This window comes from Garra rufa, chromosome 20 (assembly GCF_049309525.1).
Source record: "Garra rufa chromosome 20, GarRuf1.0, whole genome shotgun sequence".
Classification (NCBI taxonomy): domain Eukaryota; kingdom Metazoa; phylum Chordata; class Actinopteri; order Cypriniformes; family Cyprinidae; genus Garra; species Garra rufa.
In genome coordinates this window covers 9,153,646-9,176,553 of record NC_133380.1, presented here as the reverse complement: position 1 = coordinate 9,176,553, position 22,908 = coordinate 9,153,646, and the positions used below count along the sequence as shown (strand labels likewise).

At 31.5% G+C, this 22,908-nt stretch overlaps 1 protein-coding gene across 1 annotated transcript; it reads right to left on the bottom strand.

Moving 5' to 3' along the window:
* Positions 1-6,525: 6,525 nt before the first annotated feature.
* zbtb40 (zinc finger and BTB domain containing 40) lies at positions 6,526-22,865 on the bottom strand. Its single transcript, XM_073826102.1, has 17 exons — positions 22,785-22,865; positions 20,563-21,038; positions 20,350-20,471; positions 19,048-19,240; positions 18,213-18,352; positions 17,591-17,762; positions 17,374-17,510; positions 17,084-17,279; positions 16,863-16,981; positions 15,007-15,166; positions 14,524-14,892; positions 12,591-12,797; positions 12,334-12,498; positions 12,033-12,247; positions 8,894-9,053; positions 8,563-8,789; positions 6,526-7,182 (listed from the first exon to the last, which is right to left on the bottom strand). The coding sequence occupies exons 2-17, from the start codon at positions 21,029-21,031 to the stop codon at positions 6,982-6,984; spliced, it is 3,252 nt and encodes a 1,083-aa protein (XP_073682203.1). The 5' UTR covers positions 21,032-21,038; positions 22,785-22,865; the 3' UTR covers positions 6,526-6,981.
* Between the last annotated feature and the right edge of the window lie 43 nt (positions 22,866-22,908).

Genomic DNA, 22,908 nt, shown 5'->3' with positions numbered 1-22,908 from the left:
TGAATTGACCCTTTGCAAAAACCCGCCTACCTTAGTTACTGTTGCTATGTTCCACAAACAATGCGATAAGGTTACTTCTGATATGAAGGTCTCAGCTTTAAAATGTAATTTGTTAAAGAAATTCAAACAGTAAATACTTTTTTGTTGTTCTTTAATGTTGTGACAAATCACTGTATTGCCTTATTAGATCAAGTGGCACGTGAACCGATCATCTTTTCTTATTTACTTAAACGCACTTTATTTTGACTTATTTTTTCTGAAAACAAGACAATAATTTTTACTTGTCTAGAAAATCCTTCTTGATTTAAGAATTTTTAGATATTTTGGCTGGAAACAAGACAAAAAAAATCTAAGTAAGAAAAGCATTTTCGCAGTGTTTATAATGGCATTCAATGAGACTCACGGATTTGAGAGTCAAAAAACAATCTCAATGTATCGTCACAAGCCGCAGGGTTTCATTTGGTTTTGTCTGTGTATGTTTTTTTTGGACTCTCAAAGTCATGGGTCCCATTTACTGCCATTATATGACTAACAGACTGCAACGGTTTGAGTTAAAAATCTTTGTTTGTGTTCTTCTGAAGAAACAAAGTCACCTACATCTTGGATGCCCTGGGGGTAAGCAAATAAACATCAAATTGTCATTTTTGAGTGAACTATCCCTAGTCCACCCAAGTTAATCTACTCTCGTGTCTGATATGTTTGTCGGACAAAATGGCGAATTTGGTGTTTTTTGGCAGTTGTTCAGATCGCATGGCGATCAAGCTGTTTGCAAAGGGTCAGTTGCACATAGTTTTTTAACCCTTGTGCATTGTTTCAATTTACAACCTTTCGTTATGTTTCGTGGCTGAAAACAGCCACTACTTTAAACTGCTGTAAAAATGTATCAGATAAATATTTTTTTCAATTTTTTTTGCATAAATCTATTAATCAACCTCAGTCCTGCTCAAAAATACTAAATGTTTAAAAAAAATTCAGGATTTTAACTCTTTAATTGCCAAATTCCTAAATGATGTCACAGATTTTGGGGGAAAAAAAACACAAAATTACTAATTTTCAATATAAAAGGTAATTGTGGCCTGGAATTTTTTTTACCTTTTTAACAGTCTTGGACATGTGAAAGATTAGTAAGAACATTGGCTTTCATGCATTGTTAGTTTTGGCGCAGCATCAGATTTTCTTTTTTTCTCCCTCATTTATTGTTTGTGGCTGTTTTTGCCCCATTGACTTCCATTATAACCACATTCTTTGATTGCAAAGCCATGACACCATATAATGCTGAATTCTTGATTGTTTGTGGTTTTCCCTGTTGGGAAGGGGTCAAATTTGTAAAATGTACTGTTGATTATCAGTTGGCCCCATTAACCCTTTAGATAGGCCTTTGCAAAAAAAAGCTTAGTTTTACATAGAGTTCTATGGAGTATAACGGCATATTATAGTGTGTATGTATGTGTGTGTGTGTGTGTGTGTGTGAGCGTGTGTGAGTGTGTGAAAGTGTGTGCGAGTGTATGAGAGTGTGTGTGAGTGTCTGTGAGTGTGAGAGAGACCTCTGTGCACCTTGATACATCTCAGAAAATAAAAAAAAAGCACTTCAGCTCTCAGAACTATATGGTAAACAAATACATAAATATACTTTCTTTATTTTTGTTTACTCCATGTCGTTCTGAGAGCTGAGGTGCTTATTTAGATTTTCTCAGGGGTATCAAGGTGCACAAAGGTCTCTCTCACACTTTCACACACTTTCACACACTTTCACTCACTTTCACTCACTTTCACACACTCACACACGCTCACACATACATACACTATAATATGCTGTTATACTCCATAGAACTCTATGTAAAACTAAGCTTTTTTTTGCAAAGGCCTATCTAAAGGGTTAATGGGGCCAACTGATAATCAACAGTACAATTTACAAATTTGACCCCTTCCCAACAGGGAAAACCACAAACAATCAAGAATTCAGCATTATATGGTGTCATGGCTTTGCAATCAAAAAATGTGGTTATAATGGAAGTCAATGGGGCAAAAACAGCCACAAACAATAAATGAGGGAGAAAAAAAGAAAATCTGATGCTGCGCCAAAACTAACAATGCATGAAAGCCAATGTTCTTACTAATCTTTCACATGTCCAAGACTGTTAAAAAGGTAAAAAAAAAATCCAGGCCACAATTACCTTTTATATTGAAAATTAGTAATTTTGTGTTTTTATTTTCCCAAAATCTGTGACATCATTTAGGAATTAGGCAATTAAAGATTTAAAATCCTGAATTTTTTTTAAACATTTAGTATTTTTGAGCAGGACTGAGGTTGATTAATAGATTTATGCAAAAAAAAAATTTAAAAAAATATTTATCTGATACATTTTTACAGCAGTTTAAAGTAGTGGCTGTTTTCAGCCACGAAACATAACGAAAGGGTAGTAAATTTGCCCACAGTGAACTGTTGAGTTTTTGAAAAATTTCAAAGCATTTTCCCAAAATATGTATCAAAATAAGATTAGTCACCAAAAATCATTCCATTTGCTTTAACAGAGAAAAAGTTGTGGCCAAATTAAGACTCAACAGCACCCCTCAGTGGACGAAAACGTCCCTAACAACACATAAGGGTTAAACGATCATGAAATACTTAAAAAAAAAAAAAAACATCCTCAGTGAGTATGCGATTTTAGACACAAACTCAAACAACATTTTTGCACCCCTTGAATGACACTTATGGTAAGAGAGTCTTTCCAATGAAAGTGAGTAACTAAATGCTGTTGTTTGCTGTTAAGTGTATGTAGAGTCACTTTAAGGAAGTAAATTTGCTTGTGATTTATTTTGAAACCTCAGGTTATTTAGGGATTTTATCCACCTTAGTTTTCACCATAAGAATGGGTACGGCTATTTGTACATTTTATGGGTCTGGCTTCCAGCTATTTTTAGCTGTACAAAACAGCTTGTTTTGCTGCTTGAAATTACAAATTGGTGTGTCTTACTATATTATTTAAATGTATTATCTTAATTATGAACACACTGGTTTGTAGTGCAAACAGTTTTATGGTTTACTGCACGTTGCTATTCTTCTCCTTATTTCCCTATAGCGGATAAATTCTTACCCATAGGCTTACTTTCGCGTTAAATAAGGTGGATGGATCAATTGTTTTTGTTCCCAATTCACCCGTAGTGCACACAGTTAACTACTGATATTCTGTTCTTGAGGACATGCTTGAACATTGTACATGAGTAATTCTATATTTACATATTTTTGCAACTTAATACAAGCATCTCATGATTTGAGAACTGTTTTTTTGGTGTTATGTTACTATGCACTGCTGAATAGGGAGCCTTGTGGCATTCTAGAAAAATGAATAAAATGCCATTTTCATTGCAAGAATATCCTTATTGTATTACAGTGAGCTTGGAAATGATATATCTCTTCTTTCAACCCTGCTGTAGTTGAGTTCATGTTGCAGTATTTGATTGTGTGCCTTCATCGACAACTGTCTGTATGAGTCAGTTTTTTCTTAGTTTGGACTGTAAATGCAATGAGACATTTGTAATACCGCATATTTATTTTTATTATGACTGATACCTAATTTGCTTGTGTGTGTATTTTAAGGAATAGTTCACCCAAAAAATTTAATTTGCTCAAATGTATTCTCCCTCAGGCCATTCAAGATGTAGATGAGTTGGTTTCTTCATCAGAACAGATTTGGATGAATTTAGCATTGCATAAAATAGCCTGAGGCTAACTTTTGAGCAAATATTGAACTATTCCTGTAAGAATTTTTTTTAAGCATAAGTCTACAATTTTACAAAAAATCGTGCTTTGGTTTCAAATTAAGAGCATAATAATGTCTGCACCCAATAACAGCCTAATAGGGATAATTTCAAACTGCTGATGGCCGATATTGTTATACTGTGCATATTGAGTCTGGACAGTAAAATAAGCAAATTAATGTGAGCACCTGTTGTTTTCAAAGCTTTTTTGTAAATACAGAACCAGCATATTTCATTGCATTTTGTGCAATGAAATACATGATCAGTACATGATAACTAGAGATTTTTTTGTCTTGGGTTTATGCTTGTATTATTTATGTGCTGCATACTAACACAGTCAACTGTTATAATTGTTATGTGCTGTATTTTGGAATCAGACTGAATCAGGATGAATTGCAGTTAAATCCAGACTGTTTACTGGATTGATTTGACAGTGCAAGTTTATGTTGAGTGTAGAGTTTATTTTTTGTTTTTAATGGAAATGCACAATGTGGTCAGGTTTTAAGATTTTAAAGCTACATGAATGTAAAAAGCAATGACTCAGGGTTGTCTTCAAATTATTGGCAAAACTAAAAACTTATTTTTGAAATAAAACTTATATACTAAAACTTATTTTTGGCTATTTTCCTCTGTACTGTATGAAAAGTATTTGAGGGATGGTGGGGTCTTTCAGATTGTTTTTACTTATTGCTTTGTGAATTTCTGTAAAATAAACATTGTCAATAAAGCATAATTTACAAAAACTGGTTATAATTTTATTATTTGAAAAATATTCTTTTATTTATAGTCACCATTTATACTTATTTATTAGTGTTGTCAATCGATTAAAAAAATAACTAAATAATTGCACATTTTTTCTGAAATTAATCGTGATTAATCCCACCTAACATTAAAGTTTTTAAATATAATTTTATATTGCAATAACTTCACAGTCAATCTATAAATTATTGTAGAAACAACATAAAGACAGTATATTTTTAATATTTGTTAAATATTTTTTATGACATTGTCTCTAGAAAATTTATTTTTTTTCCCTAATGTTTATCCACTGACTATCAACATTACAGTATAATTAAGAGCTATCAAATTTTAACACTTATTAAACTTTAAAAAATAACAACTTCTAATTTAAGTGAACTTAAAACAATCTTCACATAAACTTATTCATATTTACCTGTGCCCTTCGGCAAGTAGGAAATATACTGAAGTTATCAAACACTAAACACTAAAATAAATATGGATGAATCCTTAAAGCTACAAAGTTATTGATTTCCTTTTTTTTCTTTTGTTCTTTGAATAACAGATATCACAGCAGCTGGCTTATTAGGTTTTTTGGGTGCTATTACTTTAAGAGCTCCCGTTGCTGAATGTGCTTAGCTATTGGCTCTTTTATTAAAAAAGCGGGGCTTTCTTTGATAGAGCGGCCATATTGAGTGTTGCATTTCCCCCCATTCAAAACTAGTGAAATGTCTTAGGTATATGGAGGGCAAAATGGTTCAAAAATGTGAATTTTAATACATCATCAATCCGTAAAATACATATTGTTTGCATGTATTTAACACTAGGGCTGCCCCCTAATAGTCGACAAGAAAACGCTTTGTCGACCAAAATTCACTTAATCGTAGAAAATAAAATCCACTGGAAGTGGTTAAAGTCACACAGTCCGTAACAGCCAGATTGTTAACGGCTGGTCTATGTTTGAATATAGTACATCAGGTAGGTCATCCAAATGCTCACCCATCATTCATCAACCTCAAATATGGCTTTTCATCTGAAAGATGTATGTAACAATGAAATGTTGTGCTTTTGTAAAGTAATTAAAGCAAACATAATGCGCTTTCTGCTGCCTTGGTCTCTGTGAACATGAGCGCGAAACTTCGAAACTCCATGAAATGTTTATTTTGAAATAACCAATTCAAACAGAAAACATATTCTCAAATTATGTAATCCGTATGAAACATGCATAAAGGCACATCCACTACTGCAGAGATAACTAGTCAGTGTTGCTGACTTAATCGCTTAAGCCGAAAACAAAGAAAGCACTAGTTTGTCAATTAATTATTACAATGTAAATTCTCCTTGCTGTTTTTCTCGGACACATTCATAATTATTGTGTCTGCCGGTGCGCTGGTGCAAGATTTTTGTTTGTGTGCTTGAGCACTTATTAGGCTATGTAGGGAATTAAAGGCTCATTATTATAATTTATATGCTTTTTTAATAAACATGCGACTAATAGTCGACTAATGCTTAAAATTAACAACTATTAGTTGATCAGAAAAATCTTTAGCTATATAACACTGATTTTTCATGTGTAAACAACATTTAATTTGACGTGAAATACTCATATAACACGTGTTGAATACACATATTTTTGTGTTGTTAATTTGTTAAAATTCACATGTTTTTGACCCATTTGGCCTTCCATATGGGTGTTCTAAATTAAAGCAAGTGAAGTTGGAGTCAGTGTCTGAAAAGACTTCCTTTTCATGTGGCTGTAAAGACATTCTGTGACTAAATCAATGCACTTCTTTTAAAAAAAAGAGACAGAAGCAGCAGTTGTGAGTGTGGTGGCCAACTTCGTTAAATATTTTTAACGCCATTAAACTGGAAAAATTAATCGCCTGCATTAACGTGCCATTTTGACGGCACTATCATTTATAGAAAGTTTATTTTTTCTCAGATTTCTTATCTCTATTTAAAATTGCATTAACTAGATTGTAGAAATGAAAAGGTGAACAGTAGTCAGTTTGATCACAAAATATTTTATAGACGTTAATTTTAACAGAAAAACAACCGTAAAGCATTTTGACACAGTCTCATTTATCAATGTCCACCATAAACACAAAAATCTCTGTACATGACGCTTGATCAGAGGTAGATGATGTGTTGGAAACAAATTTCAAATGACTTTTCTCATTTAAATACCATTTCTCCCAGAACACTTTTAATAAATAGTTCAGAATGAAATACAATCAAAAAAAAAAAACAATTAAACAATTTTTAACATGGATTTTGTAAGCTTGTGTATGCTTAGCTTGAAAACACTCTTCCAAGAGAAGAAAACAAGTGACTGAAGCCTGATTAAAAATCATATTCATTCTTGTACCAAAAAAAAAAATATCATGATTGGTAAAATCACATGGGCTGAATGTGTAATCCAGTGTAAAACGAAACATCAACACTTGATCTCAAAGAAATGTCATGATCATAAAGCCATAAAGTTCACTGGCCTTCTTCACAGATGAGTGTGACGGTACCGTTCAATAGATCCTCCATGCTCACGGCCACGATTCCAGAGCCGCTGGCAGTTTCCTGCTGATTGCCCAGAGCCACAAACACCTGCGGTGACCCTTCAATCCGGGATTGGTCGAGGTTAATCACCTGCTCTGTTTCTTGGCCGTCTGCGTCCTCACACTGAATCACCTGGAAAGAGTCACAAAACTGTCTGTTAACAACAAAGCCATTTTATGTCAAAAAATGTCCTCAGACACCAGCAGATGAGTAAATAATTTATTTATATATTTTAATTACATTTTTTACTAAAGATCTTAAAATTAAATTCACATTTAAATTCATTCATTATTTTTAAATTAAATTATAAATTAAAAAATATATTTTTAATTATTTTTTATTATAAAGTAGAAACTAAAATAAATCTGACAAATTGTTGAAAATTGACCATTTTTTTGCCATTTGGTGTGGGATTTTGACTAATATTACAAGCAGATATCAAAGAAAATTCAATAAAAAACTACCATGCTTTTAAAAGTTATTTGCACTGCAAATTTGCAGTAAATTATTTACTTATGTTTTTTAATTACATTTTTGGCATCTTTTGTTTTACAGATATACTGAAGATCTTAAAATTAAATTACATTTAAATTTTTAAATTAAGTTAATAAATTAAAAAAAATATTTATTTTTATAATAAAGTAGAGACTAAAATGGATCTGACAACTTGTTGAAAATTGACCATTTTTTTGCCATTTGGTGTGGGATTTTGACTAAGTTTACAAGCAGATTTCAAAGAAAATTAATTAAAAAACTATCATGCTTTTAAAAATTATTTGCACTGTAAATTTGCAGTAAATTATTTACAGGTTCAAAAAACCTATTATGTTTTTTAATTACATTTTTGGCATCTTTTGTTTTACAGATATACTGAAGATCTTAAAATTAAATTTATTTATTTATTTTTAAATTAAATTTAAAAATACATTTATTTTTTATTATTTTTTATAATGAAGTAGGAACTGAAATGGATCTGACAACTTGTTGAAAATGGACAATTTTCTTGCCATTTGGTGTGGGGTTTTGACTAATATCACAAGCAGATGTCGAAGAAAATTCAATAAAAAAACTATCATGCTTTTAAAAGTTATTTGCACTGTAAATTTGCAGTGAATTATTTATTTATGTATTTTTAATTACATTTTTGGCATCTTTTGTTTTACAGATATACTGAAGATCTTAAAATTAAATTACATTTAAATTGATGAATTATTTTTCAATTAAATTAATACATTGAAAAAAACATTTATTTTTTTATTTATTTTATTATCTGACAACTTGTTGAAAATGACCTTTTTTTGCCTTTTATTGTGGGATTTTGATAATATTACAAGCAGATATCAAAGAAAATTCAATATAAAAAAATAAACTATCATGCTTTTAAAAGTTATTTGCACTGTAGAATAGATTTAATTTTACATCCCACAAATGAAAACACAATATCTAATATTTTTAATGTTTGAACATAAGAGATTTTTGATAAGGGTCATTGTGAGAAGTCTGGGACCTCACCGTATGAGCACTGGATGCCTGTGTTTGTGCTTCCTCTTGCGTGACCTGCAGATGTTTGGACAGGAAGTGCTGCTGGAACTCGGGCTCTGAGGGGAAGTGGAGAGAGCAGACCATACAGCCGAACACAGAGCCGGTCTGACTCGACTGACCAGAGCACGCGTGCTGCTGCAGCTCCTGCTCGCTCGTCAGAGTGCTGTCACAGTTCACACACTTCCACAAGCGCACTTCTGAAACAAACACACACACACTTGATTAATACTAGTACACCGTAACTGTAACTAACAGTAACAGTATCAGTGGTACTAATTTGATAGAATAAGTGGTTGCTTACCTGTGTGATTGGTTATCTGGTGTTTTAACAGACTATTTCGGTTGCTGAATGTCTTGTCACACTTGTCACACTGCAGGAGAGTTTTGATGGCTTTGTTGCCTTGGGCTGATGCACTCTCAGGGTGAGCCGTACGATTGTGGTACCATAAGCCAGAGAGTGTCTGAAACAGGAACACGGACAAAATTGTTATATTTTATATTAAATATTAAAAATAAATAAATAAGAACACCTAGCAATATATATATATATATATACGTATAACTACACTGTTATTATTTTTTATTATATTATATTTTATTATTATTACTGTTATATTATAAACATTAGTATATTATTATTCCGAGATTATGAGTGTTTTTAATAGCATATTAGCTTGATAATATAATTACTTAATCAATTATTATTATTATTAAATTAATAACAATTGAATTGAAATGACTATTATTACAATTACTATTATTAGTATTATTAAATTTGAAATTTATAACATTTAACACATATATATTAGTATTTACCATTAAAAACAAATGCAAAATTATTATTATTTGTTTTGTGTAGAATTATTACATTTGTGATTCATAATATAGAATATATTTGCACTAACTACCATTATTATTATTAAATTCTAAATGTATAACATAGTATTTATATTAGGGCCGGGACTCGATTAAAAAAATTAATCTAATTAATCAGAGGCTTTGTAATTAATTAATCGAAATTAATCGCATTTTAATCGCATATAAATATTTGACCTGAGAACAGTGAGAAGTAAGTTTTTTCATATGGATTTTTAGTTACCATTGAATAATGACTGAATACATAAACTGAAGCAACAAAATATTGTTTATTTTTGTTCAACCAAGTCCAACAGACCGGTGCAATATTGCCATTAACTGTAGCAATAGGATACAGCGTTTCCCATAACGAAAACATTTATTTCAGTTAAAAAATAAATCCAAAACTCTCTATTTTAACATTTTGAACAATAGGGCTTTACAATCTTTTGCTATTTTTTTTTAAATAAATTATTGTTTTAATTTTTCTCATAAACAAATGAAAGCATAAACATTTATTTATTTTTAATCAGATGAAAAATAAACCTTTTTAATTTTTGGCAAACAAACAGAGGTTTTCTGTTAAAATCAATACATAATAATAATCATAGTATTTTTTTCTACAATTAAGTGGTTAATCTTGTTGTTATATTTATTTTTTATCATATATATTGTTTTTTGTCTATTTAAATAGGAATATTGCTCTGTTTCATGTTAAACCGTACTTTTATTTTGACAGGTTGCCGTGTGTAAAGTATGATATGATGCTAGTTTTCTCAAATGAAACGTTAAAAGTGACACTGACAGTAGCTTTGGAGATTGAGATCTGTTCATGTGAGATACAAATGCCAAAAATTAACGGGAGCATCACGCGTGCAGTATAAAAAAACGCGTCTCTGCCATTCTAACATACAGAGGCAAACAGTGCAGGATTCATATTAAAACGGTCTTTTTGCATTTCAGTTTTCAGACACTAGTCCATAAGGCGATTTGAATTAAGTGACAGACCAACTTTTGATTTATCAATCCAAAAATCGACGAATTTACGTGGCATTCCGCGCTATAGTAAATTCGGTTTTTATGAATGGAGTCCGCGATCCAGTCCGTTTTCTTGGAGGAGACATTGTAAACGCGCCCCCCTAAGATGATGGTACGGGAAACACTGGGATATTTAGAAATATACTAGCCTTCATTTCAGAAATTCAGGTACCCTATAGGTAGGTAGACCTTCTGTAAAAGCATTGAGGTGATACTTGAGGCTCGATGTCCTGCGGTGATATGCGCATTCTGTTAGTTGGTGCTCCAGTATAATTGGTCCGCCGCTGAAACTCATCCAGTGAGAAACGTTCCGCGGTGCAAAATTAAGTGCGATTAAAATGCGTTAAAAAAATTAACGCGTTATTTTTGTGTAATTAATTAATCTAAATTAACGCGTTAAAGTCCCGGCCCTAATTTATATTAGTATTTACCTTTAAAAAAACAACTGCACAATTATTATTTGTTTTTTATAGTATTATTAAATAATAGTATGAACGTTTTTACAAACTACCATTTTATTATTATTATTTAATTAGCATAATAATATGATCAATTCATAAATTCTTATTATTATTACAATTACTAATATCATCGTTATTGTTATTATTAAATTGTACATATGTGCTCAAATAATACAGAAAAAAAAATTATCATGGTTTTCACAAAAAAAATAATAAACACCACAACTGGTTTTAAGATTGATAATAACATCTAATATTCAAAGCATATTATAATGATTTCTGAAGGATCATGTGACACTGAAGACTGAAGTTATGATGCTGAAAATTCAGCTTTGTGTCACAGGAATAAATTACATTTTTAAAATATATTAAAACAGTAATTTTAAATTAGAATAATATTTCAAAATAGTACAATTTATACTGCATTTTTGATCAAAGAAATGTAGACTTGGTAAACATAGACTACAGTTTGATTTTATGTATGTAATGCAATTATATATATATTTACACAAACAGATGAAATACATTTGTGACCCTGGACCACAAAACCAGTCTTAAGTCGCTGGGGTATATTTGTAGCAATAGCCAAAAATACATGGTATGGGTCAAAATTATTGATTTTTCTTTTATGCCAAAAATCATTAGGAAATTAAGTAAAGATCATGTTCCATGAAGGTTTTTTGTAAAATTCCTATTGTAAATATATTAAAATGTAATTTTTGATTAATAATATGCATTGTTAAGAGCTTAATTTGGACAACTTTAAAGGTGATTTTCTCAGTATTTTAATTTTTTTGCACCTCGATTCCAGATTTTCAAATAGATGTATCTCGGCTAAATATTGTCCTATCCTAACAAACCATACATCAATAGAAAGCTTATTTATTGAACTTTCATATGATGCATACATCTCAGTTTTGTAAAATTTTACCTTATGACTGGTTTTGTGGTCCAGGGTCACATTTAGGGGTCACTGTACTTGCTTATCTTATGCAACAAAAAAGTGAGATTTATATTGAAACAATTCTCTATTGTACAAAAATACAATACATATGTACATCAACAGATGAAGTGTGATGCTTTTACCTGATAGGACTTTTTGCACATCTTGCAGCTGTAAGGTTTGTTGCCGTCATGAATGTTCATGTGTTTCTCCAGATTGGCTTCGCTGTTGAAGATCTTGCTGCACTCAGGACACTGGTGCAGCTCTTTCGGATGCACCTCTTGAATGTGCTGTCGAAGTTCGTCCAGAGAAGAGAAACTCACCCGGCATTTCTGGCAGTCATGTGGTTCTGTAATGTCTAACGGGACAGATAACATGTCACTAGTTTAGTTTGTGTTTATTAGAGACTAAAATAGATCATGTGAGTTGTGTGGAAGCGCTCACTATGAAAGTTCTGGAGATGGACGGACAGCCCATTGGCTTGTTTGAAGCCTTTCCCGCATTCCCTGCAGACGTACGGTTTGTCTCCCGTGTGCGTTCGGACGTGACGCGTCAGTTCAATGGACTGTGCGAATGAGGCAGAGCAGTACTGACAGCAGTACATTTTACCTGCAAATCCAGAATTTTGCCATGTTTTCATGTTGGTTTCCAGACAAAAGCATGATATATAAAAAAACAAAAATACATTTAAACCAATGCACCTTCAGCATGCTTCTTCTTGGTGTGGTAGGAGAGAGCGGCAGCCACAGAGAAGCTCATGTCACAGTGTTTGCAGTGGAAGGGTTTTTCTCCTGTGTGTAGACGCATGTGGTTCTTCAGAGATGAGGTGGCAGCAAACTTCGCTCCGCACTCCTCACACGCGTACGGCCTCTCCTCGAAATGTTCAGTGCGTTTATGATACAAAAGGCCTGAAAGATATAAGCACAGCATGTATAAAACAGTGCTGACGTAAGACTGATTCATGTGTTATGGCTCTTTTACGTCCAAAAATGTCTTTAGACTTTAGGAGACTTTATAAACATAATTAATTGTGATGTCTTTCCTTTTCTTTCTGTCTATTTTATTTTTATATAATTTCATGATACTAATACTACTTTTTACTACTACTGTAAAACTAATGTTGTCACAGCAAAAACGAATAAGCTAACGAAAACACCTGTTTATTGATAAATTAATAGTAATAATAATAATAATAATACCAACAATATTAATATTTTTTATTTTGTTATTACTATCATATTATAAACATGAGTATATTATTGTTTATTGCTAGATATACCAGTATTTTCTTTAGCATATTAACTTAAAAATATTATTATATAATTAAAATAAAATAGTATTATTGTAATTAATCATTATTATTCTTAAGTGCAAAATGAATAACATAATATTTATATTAGTACGTAACTTTAAAAACAACAGCACAATTATTGTTTTTTTAAAGCATTATGAAAATTTGTAATTAATAATATAAACATATTTACCAAATCCCATTATTAGTACTATTATTTCAGTTGCATATTAGCATAATATTACTAATTGATGAATTATTATTTTTATTATTATTGCAATTGTTATTATTCAATTCAGAATTAATAACAAAATATTTCTATTAGTATTTAACTTAAAATGAACACTACAATTATTTTTTATAGTATTTTATTGAATTTGTAATTAATAATATAAACTACCATTATTATTATTATTATTATTATTTTAGTAGCAGATTAGTGTAATAATATTATTAATTGACCAATTACTATTATTAAATGTAAGTATTATTCTTTTTTCAATGCAAAATGAATAACACAATATTATATTAGTATTTAACTTTTAAAACAGCACAATTATTATTTTTTATTTAATTTGTAATTAATAATATAAATATATTTACCAACTACCTTCATCATTATTATTAATATTATTATTTTTTTTACAGTATTATTGAATCTGTAATTAATAATATTAACATATTTAACAGCTAACATTATTACTATTATTATTATTATTATTTCAGTAGCATTTCAGCGTAATATTGTTAATAAATTATTGTTATTATTGTAATTACTATTATTGCAATTATCATTTATTTATCATTATTTGTTTTTAGTACTATTTTTTTTATTAATAATATAAACATTTACCAGCTACCATGCTTATAATAATAATAATAATAGTTATAATTATTATTTTTAAAAAGTGCTTTCGTTAACATGAATTTAAACATATTATTAATTACTATTTACTTTTATTAGTAATAAAATAATATTACAAATTAAATAATATTCGTATTTTATTTGTGATTAACAATATAACAATATTCGTTTTAGCATAATAATAATTACTATCTTTATTTAACTTTATTATTGTTACTGTTATTACTTGTATTATTATTTAATTTGTAATTATTAATATAAAATATACATGTTATATTTAACTTTAAAAACAACAACAATTATTATTGTATTGAATAAAGTACTTTTAACACTGCAATGGAGAGTGACACAATAAATTATTATTTGTAAGAGAAAAGGAATGGGATCAAGACCCTGTATTAGCACCAAAGCTCAACATGTCTGGATCCCATGCATTACCAGCCAGTGTTTTAAAGTCTTGAAAAGGATCATCACGCACCTGAAGAGTGTTTGAAGGTCTTGTCGCACATGTCACATGGTACAAGTTCAGTTTTCTTCTTCTTAGCTGGAGGGCCACCATGGGCCTCAACGCAGTGCTGGTGAAGGCTCTTGAGCGTTGGAAAGGCCGATGAACACTCTGAGCAGCGCTGTTCCTTCCCAGGCGCAAGAGCACAGCCTTTCTTATGCTTTATCAGACGGCACTTAAAGTCAAACGTTTTGTTACACCACTCGCAATGGTAGGACACAGGCACAGCCTTCCTTCTGCCTTTCGTTTTGGAATCATCCCCGTCCTCATCCTCAGAGTCTGCGGTAGATCCTTCCTGCTCAACCTCAGATTTTGCAGGACAGTCAAGATCTGACAGAGGCCCTGTTTTGAATATGGATAAAATGTAAAGGTTTAAGAATTTCCATCAGATGCTTTTAAAAGCATTGCCTTTATATCACATGGCCAGAAATCTCTATGTACTGAAAAGTCCTTCACCAGTATGTTTAAAGTCTTTCAGCTGTGGGAAGTTGTGCTGGTTGGCAGACAGCAGCTGGCAGAGTGAACTGGCAAACTCTGAGTCACGACTTAAAACTCTCTCCACAGTTTGATGAACTGACTCCAGCTCACCATCGGCTCTCCGACAGCTTTGGAGAAACTGGGGCACACAAAAATAATGTTATATAATGTTGTATTTTATTTCATATACTGTAAACAGTAATTTTATTCAGCAAGGACACATTAAATTGATCAAAAGTGACAGTACAGACAATTATATAATGTTATAAACATTTTCTATTTCATTTTCTATTTCACAGTGTTCTTTTGAACTTTCTATTAATCAACATTATTGGAAAGAAACATTTCTTGAGCACCACAATCAGAAAATCGAGTTGTCATCACAGGAATGCAATAATTACATTAAAAAGTCATACAGAACCCAAACTTTTAAAGGTGTGTAAACATATATACACTACTGGTCAAAAGTTTTTGAACAGTAAGAATTTTAAAAAAGCCTGCATTTATTTGATCTAAAATACAGCAAAAGCAGTAATATTGTGGAATATTTTTACTGTTTAAAATATTTTTTTTTTCTATTTGAATATATTTTCAATTTGAATATATTTTAAAATTAAATGTATTCCTGTGATCAAAGCTACATTTTCAGCATCATTACTCCAGTCTTCAGTGTCGCATGATCCTTTAGAAATCATTCTAATATGCTGATTTGCTGTTCAAGAAACATTTTTTTATTATTATTACTCTTATCAATATTTAAAACAGTTGAGTAAATTTTTTCAGGGTACTTTGATAAATATATAGGCCCAAAGATCAGCATCTATCTGAAATGAAAAGCTTTTTTAACACTATACATTATTATACACTATACTATTCAAAAGCTTGGAGTTTCCTTTTAAGCTTGGAGTTTCCTTTTTTTCTTCCTTTTGAGGAAAGAAATAATAGAAATTAATACTTTTATTTGGCAAGGATGCTTTAAATTGATGAAACGTGATGATAAAGACATTTGTAAAGTTACAAAAGTTTTCGATTTCAGTAAATGATGTTCTTCTGAACTTTGTATTTATTAAAGAAACCTGAAAAATTCTACTCAGCTGTTTTCAACATAATAATAATAAATGTTTTTGAGTAAAAAATCTTATTATTAGCATATTAGAATGATTTCTGAAGAATCATGTTACTGGCATAATGATGTTAAACATTCAGCTTTGAATTCACTTTTTACATTCTAAATTACATTTTAAAATATATTCAAATAAAAACAATTATTTAAAATAGTAAGTTTTACTGTATTTGCTGTACTTTGGATCAAATAAATGCTTGGTGAGCAGACGAGACTTCTTTAAAAAACATTTTAAAATCTTACTGTTCAAAAACTTTTGACTGGTAGTGTCTTTTCTGCTCATAAAGGCTGCATTTATTTTAAAATACATTAACATACATGTATTAAAATAGTAATATTGTAAAATATTATTGCAATTTAAAATAGTGGTTTTCTATTTGAATATACTTCAAAATAGAATTGATTCCTGTGATGCAAAGCAGAATTTTCAGCATTGTTACTCCAAATTTTAGTCTCTCAAATGATTCTTCAGAAATCATTATGCTGATTTTTTATCAATGTTGCAAACAATTGTGCTTCTATTTTGAATAAATGCTGTTCTTTATAACTTTTTATTCATCAAAGAATCCTGAAAAAATATTAAGCAGCACAACTTTCAACATTGATAACAAATCAGCATATAAGAATGATTTCTGAAGGATCATGTGAACGTATATAATTAAAATATTTTTATTTAATTAATATATTTAGTATATCTTCCTCCATTTTTTACCTCAGCAACTTGCTCTGTCCCATGATCCATTGTGTCCAAACCTCGTTCGAGTAGGGTAATGTCAGTGATTGTTTCCAGAATGAGTGATTTGTGCTTGAAGAGCACATCTATGTCATTAACTAAAAACAAAACAAAGAGTTACACAGAGCAATGGGGCTAATTAACTTATTAAAGATGCAAAGATGGCCAAAAGCAGTGTGTTGATTCAAAAGCTGACTCACTGGTTTGGAAAAGTTTTTGAGCGTTTGGTTTCTCCTTGACCTCCTGCATGAGAAGCCGCAGCTCTGGACTGTGTGTCTCTGTCCACATCAAAAGCCTCCAAACAGTCACCGCCTGCAGTGAACCATCCAACGCTGCAGAAAACAGCCTTCCAACCACCTCGGCATCTCCTTTCTCTCCCAGCAAAGCTTCAATATACTGAAAGGACATAAATATATATACTTAAACGCTGCTTCCTTGCAATGAATTTACTATATTTTAATTCCAAAAGTCAATAAATAAACACTGGTACCTCTCTCTCACTTGCACTCACATCTGGAAACATTTTAAGGCTCTGTTTGATGAGCTGGAGGTCCAGATTCAGCTCTGTAAGTCTGGTTTGATATATTCTTAATAAATCAATCCCACTGTTGTCTTCTGTTGTGTTATCTGACAAAGTAGAAGTCATCAGAAAAGAAGTGCTAGCTAAAGGAATCTGATGTCTGAGTGCCAAGTTTTGCTGTTTATACCTCTTGCACCTTTCATGGCCTCCAGAAGCTGAAGCAAATCAGAGGAGCTTTCCTTCACCTCATGGAGGAGCATCAAAAGGGTTTCTTCACTTATGGTCATCTCTCTGAGTTTACATAACAACCTTTCCACCACCTCCACAGAGGACGGAGCAGAACAGCACTGCAGCACTACCTTCGGAAAAACAGACATAAAAGTTTGGGTGCATTTAATAAATATTTCTGTCCAAATAAATACTATTCTTCTAAACTTTTTATTCATTAATGAATTATAAAAAATAAAAAAAATTCACAAGAATATTAAGCAGCACAACTGTTTTTAACATTGATAATAATTAGAGTTTTTCTTGAGTAGCAAATCAGAATATTAAAATGATTTCCGAAGGATCACGTGACACTGAAAGCTTGAGTAATGATGCTGAAAATTCAGCTTTGCATCACAAGAATAAATTACATTTTAAAATATATTCAAATAGACAAGGAATATTTCATATTGTAACAATATTTTCCTAAATTATTGTTTTTCCTGCTTTTTTTCCAAAAACATTCAATAAATCTTACTGAACTCAAACCTTTAAATAGTAGTGTATTGTTCTATATAACAAACTTTAAGGGACAAACATACCTCTTTTTCCACTTCATTTGTACATCTGTTCACTGCATTGGTCAAAAGCTCTGAGAGGTTGTTGACATTGGAGAAGTGATGGGATAGTTCTGATTCATGGTCTAAAATCCTTCCAGACCACTGAACTCCTGCTTCAGGATCTTCAATTTAAGAGATCACAGGAAATGTTGTATAGTCACTCAACATCTAGCAAATTCTGGCTGAAATTTTAGTCTCTTTTTAATACCCTATGATTAACCTTCTGGGCCTCTTCGGTCATTTTTGACCGAAAAAAATTGTATGTTTTGAAATTAAAAAAAAAAAAAAATCGTAGCTTCATTGAAATGAGATGACACTTGCTGACTTTTGTTGCATTAGCTATGTGAGCACATAAAAAAATCACTGACATGACTCGGACATGTTAAAGGGCAAAAAAAAGTCACACTTCGCTCCTTCACGGTCAAAAATGACAGACAAAGGAAATGAATAGGAAATACGAAAAACTGCAATAATTCAGAATCTTTTGGTGTTACAAGCTACAAATCAGCCACTGTGCTGAAAAAAAAAGTGAAATGAAATGCTGCATTTATTGAAAAATAATAAATAAATAATTAAAAACAAATTAATTATAGTGGGAAAAAAATTGTTCATTAAAATTGTATAAATATTGCACAGTATCATAAAAACTCCTCAAAATTCTAAATAATAATCACAAAATATTATTGAACAAAAATGCATTTCATTGATTTTCCTGAAGGAAAAAAAAAAGTTACTTTTTAAGGCTTTGGTCACTCCTAAACGAAGAGTCCCAGGGGGGTAAACACTATCCACTTTTACTAAACCCAGGTCAGCTTACCTTTCGGCTCGGTGCAGCTCTCATTTCCCTGGTCTTCCAAAACTGATCCTGGATCAGGATTGAAACATTTTAGCTGTTCTAACAATGTAAGGACTGTTTGAGCTGACAGAACTCTCTCAACTTTCACAAGGTTTAGCAAACGCTGGTAAACCTCATCTACTGATGGATCTCCTCTGAAGCTCTCCAATATGACCTGCAGAAGATCAGGAGTGAGATCTGAATACAATTCTAATTGTTTCAGATCATCAACATTTTTTAAAAGAACAGTTCAACCAAATGAAATGAAAATTTGCTGAAAACGTAATCATCCAAAATGTAGTTAAATTTGTTTCTCATCAGAACAAATTTGGAGAAATTTATCATCACATCACTTGCTTACCAATGGAAACTCTGCAGTGAATGGGTGCCGTCAGAATGAGAATAAGAACAGTTGATGAAAACATCACAATAATCCACACCACTCCAGTCCATCAATTAGCATCTTGTGAACCGAAAAGCTGTGCAATAATGCCACCATTATGGCATTTTTAACTTAAAAATGGTGTTTCTGGCTACAATATAAGTCCTCTATTGATTGTTTTCCCCACAAAAAAAGTCATCTTGTCTGAATCAGGAGAAAAATAAACCGAGATCAAGCACTGTTTACAAGCAAAAACAGTCCAAAACAGTTATAAAGAAATACGCTTTTCAACTCAGAAGATGTTAACTGATGAACTGGAGTCGTGTGGATTCCTTGTAAATTTTTGTGATGTTTTTATTAGCTGTTTGGACTGTCATTCTGACGGCACCTATTCACAGCAGAGGATCAACTGGTGAGCAAGTGATGTAATGCTGAATTTTTCCAAATCTGTTTCAAAAAAGAAACAAACTTGATTTGATCTTGGCTTATTTTTCTCCTGATTCCGACAAGATGACTTTTTTTGCAGAGAAAACGATCAATAGAAGACTTATATTGTATATAGCCAGAAACAATGGTTTTAAATTAAAAAGCCATAATGGTGAATAATGGTGAACGTTTTTGGTTCATAAGATGTTAATCGATGGACTGGAGTGGTGTGGATTACTTGTGGATAACTGTGATGTTTTTATCTGCTGTTTGGACTCTCATTCTGACGGCACCCATTCACGGCAGAGGACCATTGGTGAGCAAGTGATGTAATGCTGAATTTTTCCAAATCTTTTTCCAATAAAGAAACAAACTCATCTACATCTGTGATGGCCTGATGTTGACTAAATTCAGCAAATTTTTAATTTTAAGGTGAACTATTCCTTTGAGAAGTGAATTTTATATTATTATTTTACCTGCCGCTCTTCTGTGGAGACTGTATCCCAGATCTCAAGAACCTTAACATATGCTCGTCCATTCTGCAGGATTTTTATGATACCAGCTTGATTTTGAGGGATCAACTCAACTGCACTGTCCTCTAAACACAGAAATACACAAAATTCATAAAAACCTTTGGAATCAAGTGATCTCATCCAGAAACCTCTACCATTAATGAGTCAATCTTTTACCTTTAATACTATTCTTGTCCCTATTAACCTGTTCCGATTTAGATGGCTCTGTAACATGGTCATGTTTTACAACTTCAGGATCCATCAACTTAGTCTCAGTTTCCACAGATGTCTGCTTCATGAGGTCAGTGAGAATGTTCTTACAACCAACGGCCACATCAAACATCTGCAAGCTGTCTGCAGCGGCAATAAGTCGGGTGAAGTTGTGTTTACCGGGAGGAAGTTTACCAGTGTACACCATGTCCAGAAGAGAGGAAAACTCTTGAGAGGATAGTAGATCTGTGTCGATGGAGATGCTGTCAGAACCTTCCAGAACAGACTTAAATAACATGCTGGAGGCCGCCAACACTAGTTTGTGAGCAGGGTGCGGGGTGTCGCCCACCAGGATGGAGCAGTCGCAAAACTGCTTTTCTTTTCGTAAAGCATGCAGCTGCTGCATGAGCTGTCGACTGTAGTTCGGGAGCTCCATCTTGTACCTGTAGAAAGGAAACATGCAAAAAAATTAATCAAAATCAAGTAAAAAATTATGTCAATGGGCTAAGAAAAAAATAATATTACTATCTCTGAATTAAGTTTATTTTTCTCACCCTACTTACAGATATTTATTCTTGTTTTAAGCATAAACTCACTTAATTTTGATACATTTTAGTCAATATCTTAAATTATTTTGCTCTGCAAATAAAAATGTCTTTATTTAAGAAGATTAGATGTTTATTCTTAAAACAAGAAAAATATGATGGGACCTCCAAATCAAACCTTCAAATTACCAAATCTTCTACTAATATCTTCATTTTTAATGTACATTTTTGTTTGAACAATTTCATTGAAAAAAAAAACAAACAAAAAAAACTTGATTAAAAAATACTTAGATTTTTCTATTTTTAAATCTAAATTCACTTCATTTAGTTTTTTTTAACAAGAATAAACAAGACTTTTTTTTTAGGACTTAAATCATTCTCCTTCTCAAGAAATGTATCAAGCTGATCAAGTTTTTGAACAGTAATATTTGTCATGTTTTTTTTAAATGTCTCTTTTGCTCACCAAGCCTGTGTTTATTTGATCCAAAGTACAGCAAAACAGTAACATTTTAAAATATTTTTACTATTTAAAATAACTGTTTTCTATTTGAACATATTTTAAAGTCTAATTTATTCCTGTAATTTCAAAGCTGCATTTGTAGCACTATTATTGCAGTCACATGATCCTTCAGAAATAAATAATCATTCTAATATTCTGAAAAAACATTTTATTATTATTATTATTTATTAATATTATTATTATTATGTTTTCAGGTTTCTATGATGAATAGAAAGTTTAGAAGAAGCATTTGTCTAAAATAAAAATCATCTGTAACCTTATAAGTGTCTTTATCATCACTTTTGATCAATTTAAATCATCCTTGCTAACTAAAAGTATTAATTTCTATCATTAAATTTACTGTACTTTGCATTAAAAAAAATGCAGGCCTGGTGAGCAAAATTAATTCTTTAAAAAACTATCTTACTGTTCAAAAACTTTTGACTGGTAGTGTATTTGTACTTGAAGGCATGATTTTATGGTCATATAAAAATATAAAAACTAAGTTTACATATAAAAATATTATTTTACCTTCCAAAAAAGTTATTTTTTTCTGATGAACTCTAATTTTGACATTTTTGTCAGAAAACAAGACTTAATTTATTAAAGACTTAAGTCATTTTCCTTATAAAAAATATTTACACTGTGATCAAAGATTACACTTTTTTTGCGCAAAAAAAACTACTTATGCACAGACTATATATTAAATGTTCAATAACATATCTGGTTATGCCATAACTGCTCTAAAATGACTTTATTATTGGCGAGTAAAATAAAAACAAACACAATACAAATGGTGTTATAATAACAGATGGGGAGACATCTAACCCGTTTATTCCAATTATAATTATAAGGATATTACCTCACATAATATATAATAACTCAGAGGGCAGTATAAAAGTACAATTTGATTATTTTTGTCTTCATCACAACAGAATAGACAAACAATAATGATTTAACTACATATGCTAAGTGTGATGCCATAGCCACATGTAGTGAGTGACAATTCAGTTTTCAGCTAACGTGACATGCTAATCTGATGCTAATATAAAACACAAAAGCAGCCAAACGTACGAACAGCACAATATTAGAACCAAATGATTGTGCTTCATAGAGTACACTACAACTACACACTTCCCCTTTACCTTTAAATTCAAATGATCCGGCTCTTTATTTAAACTCCTTCGAAGGACAACATTCCGCCGCGCAATAAAGATTCGGCCCAAAACACTCTGCCAGAGCGCATGCGCGTGCAGCGAACCATGAGAG

What these genes read in the sequence shown, in the direction of transcription:
- zbtb40 (XM_073826102.1), bottom strand. Translation starts at nt 21,031, where the DNA reads ATGGAGCTCCCGAACTACAGTCGACAGCTCATGCAGCAGCTGCATGCT. An exon ending in CAAATGAAGTGGAAAAAGAG is followed by an intron (nt 17,763 to 18,212) that starts GTATGTTTGTCC and finishes GTTTTTCCGAAG; the next exon opens with GTAGTGCTGCAGTGCTGTTC. An exon ending in TCAAAAACTTTTCCAAACCA is followed by an intron (nt 16,982 to 17,083) that starts GTGAGTCAGCTT and finishes TTTTGTTTTTAG; the next exon opens with TTAATGACATAGATGTGCTC.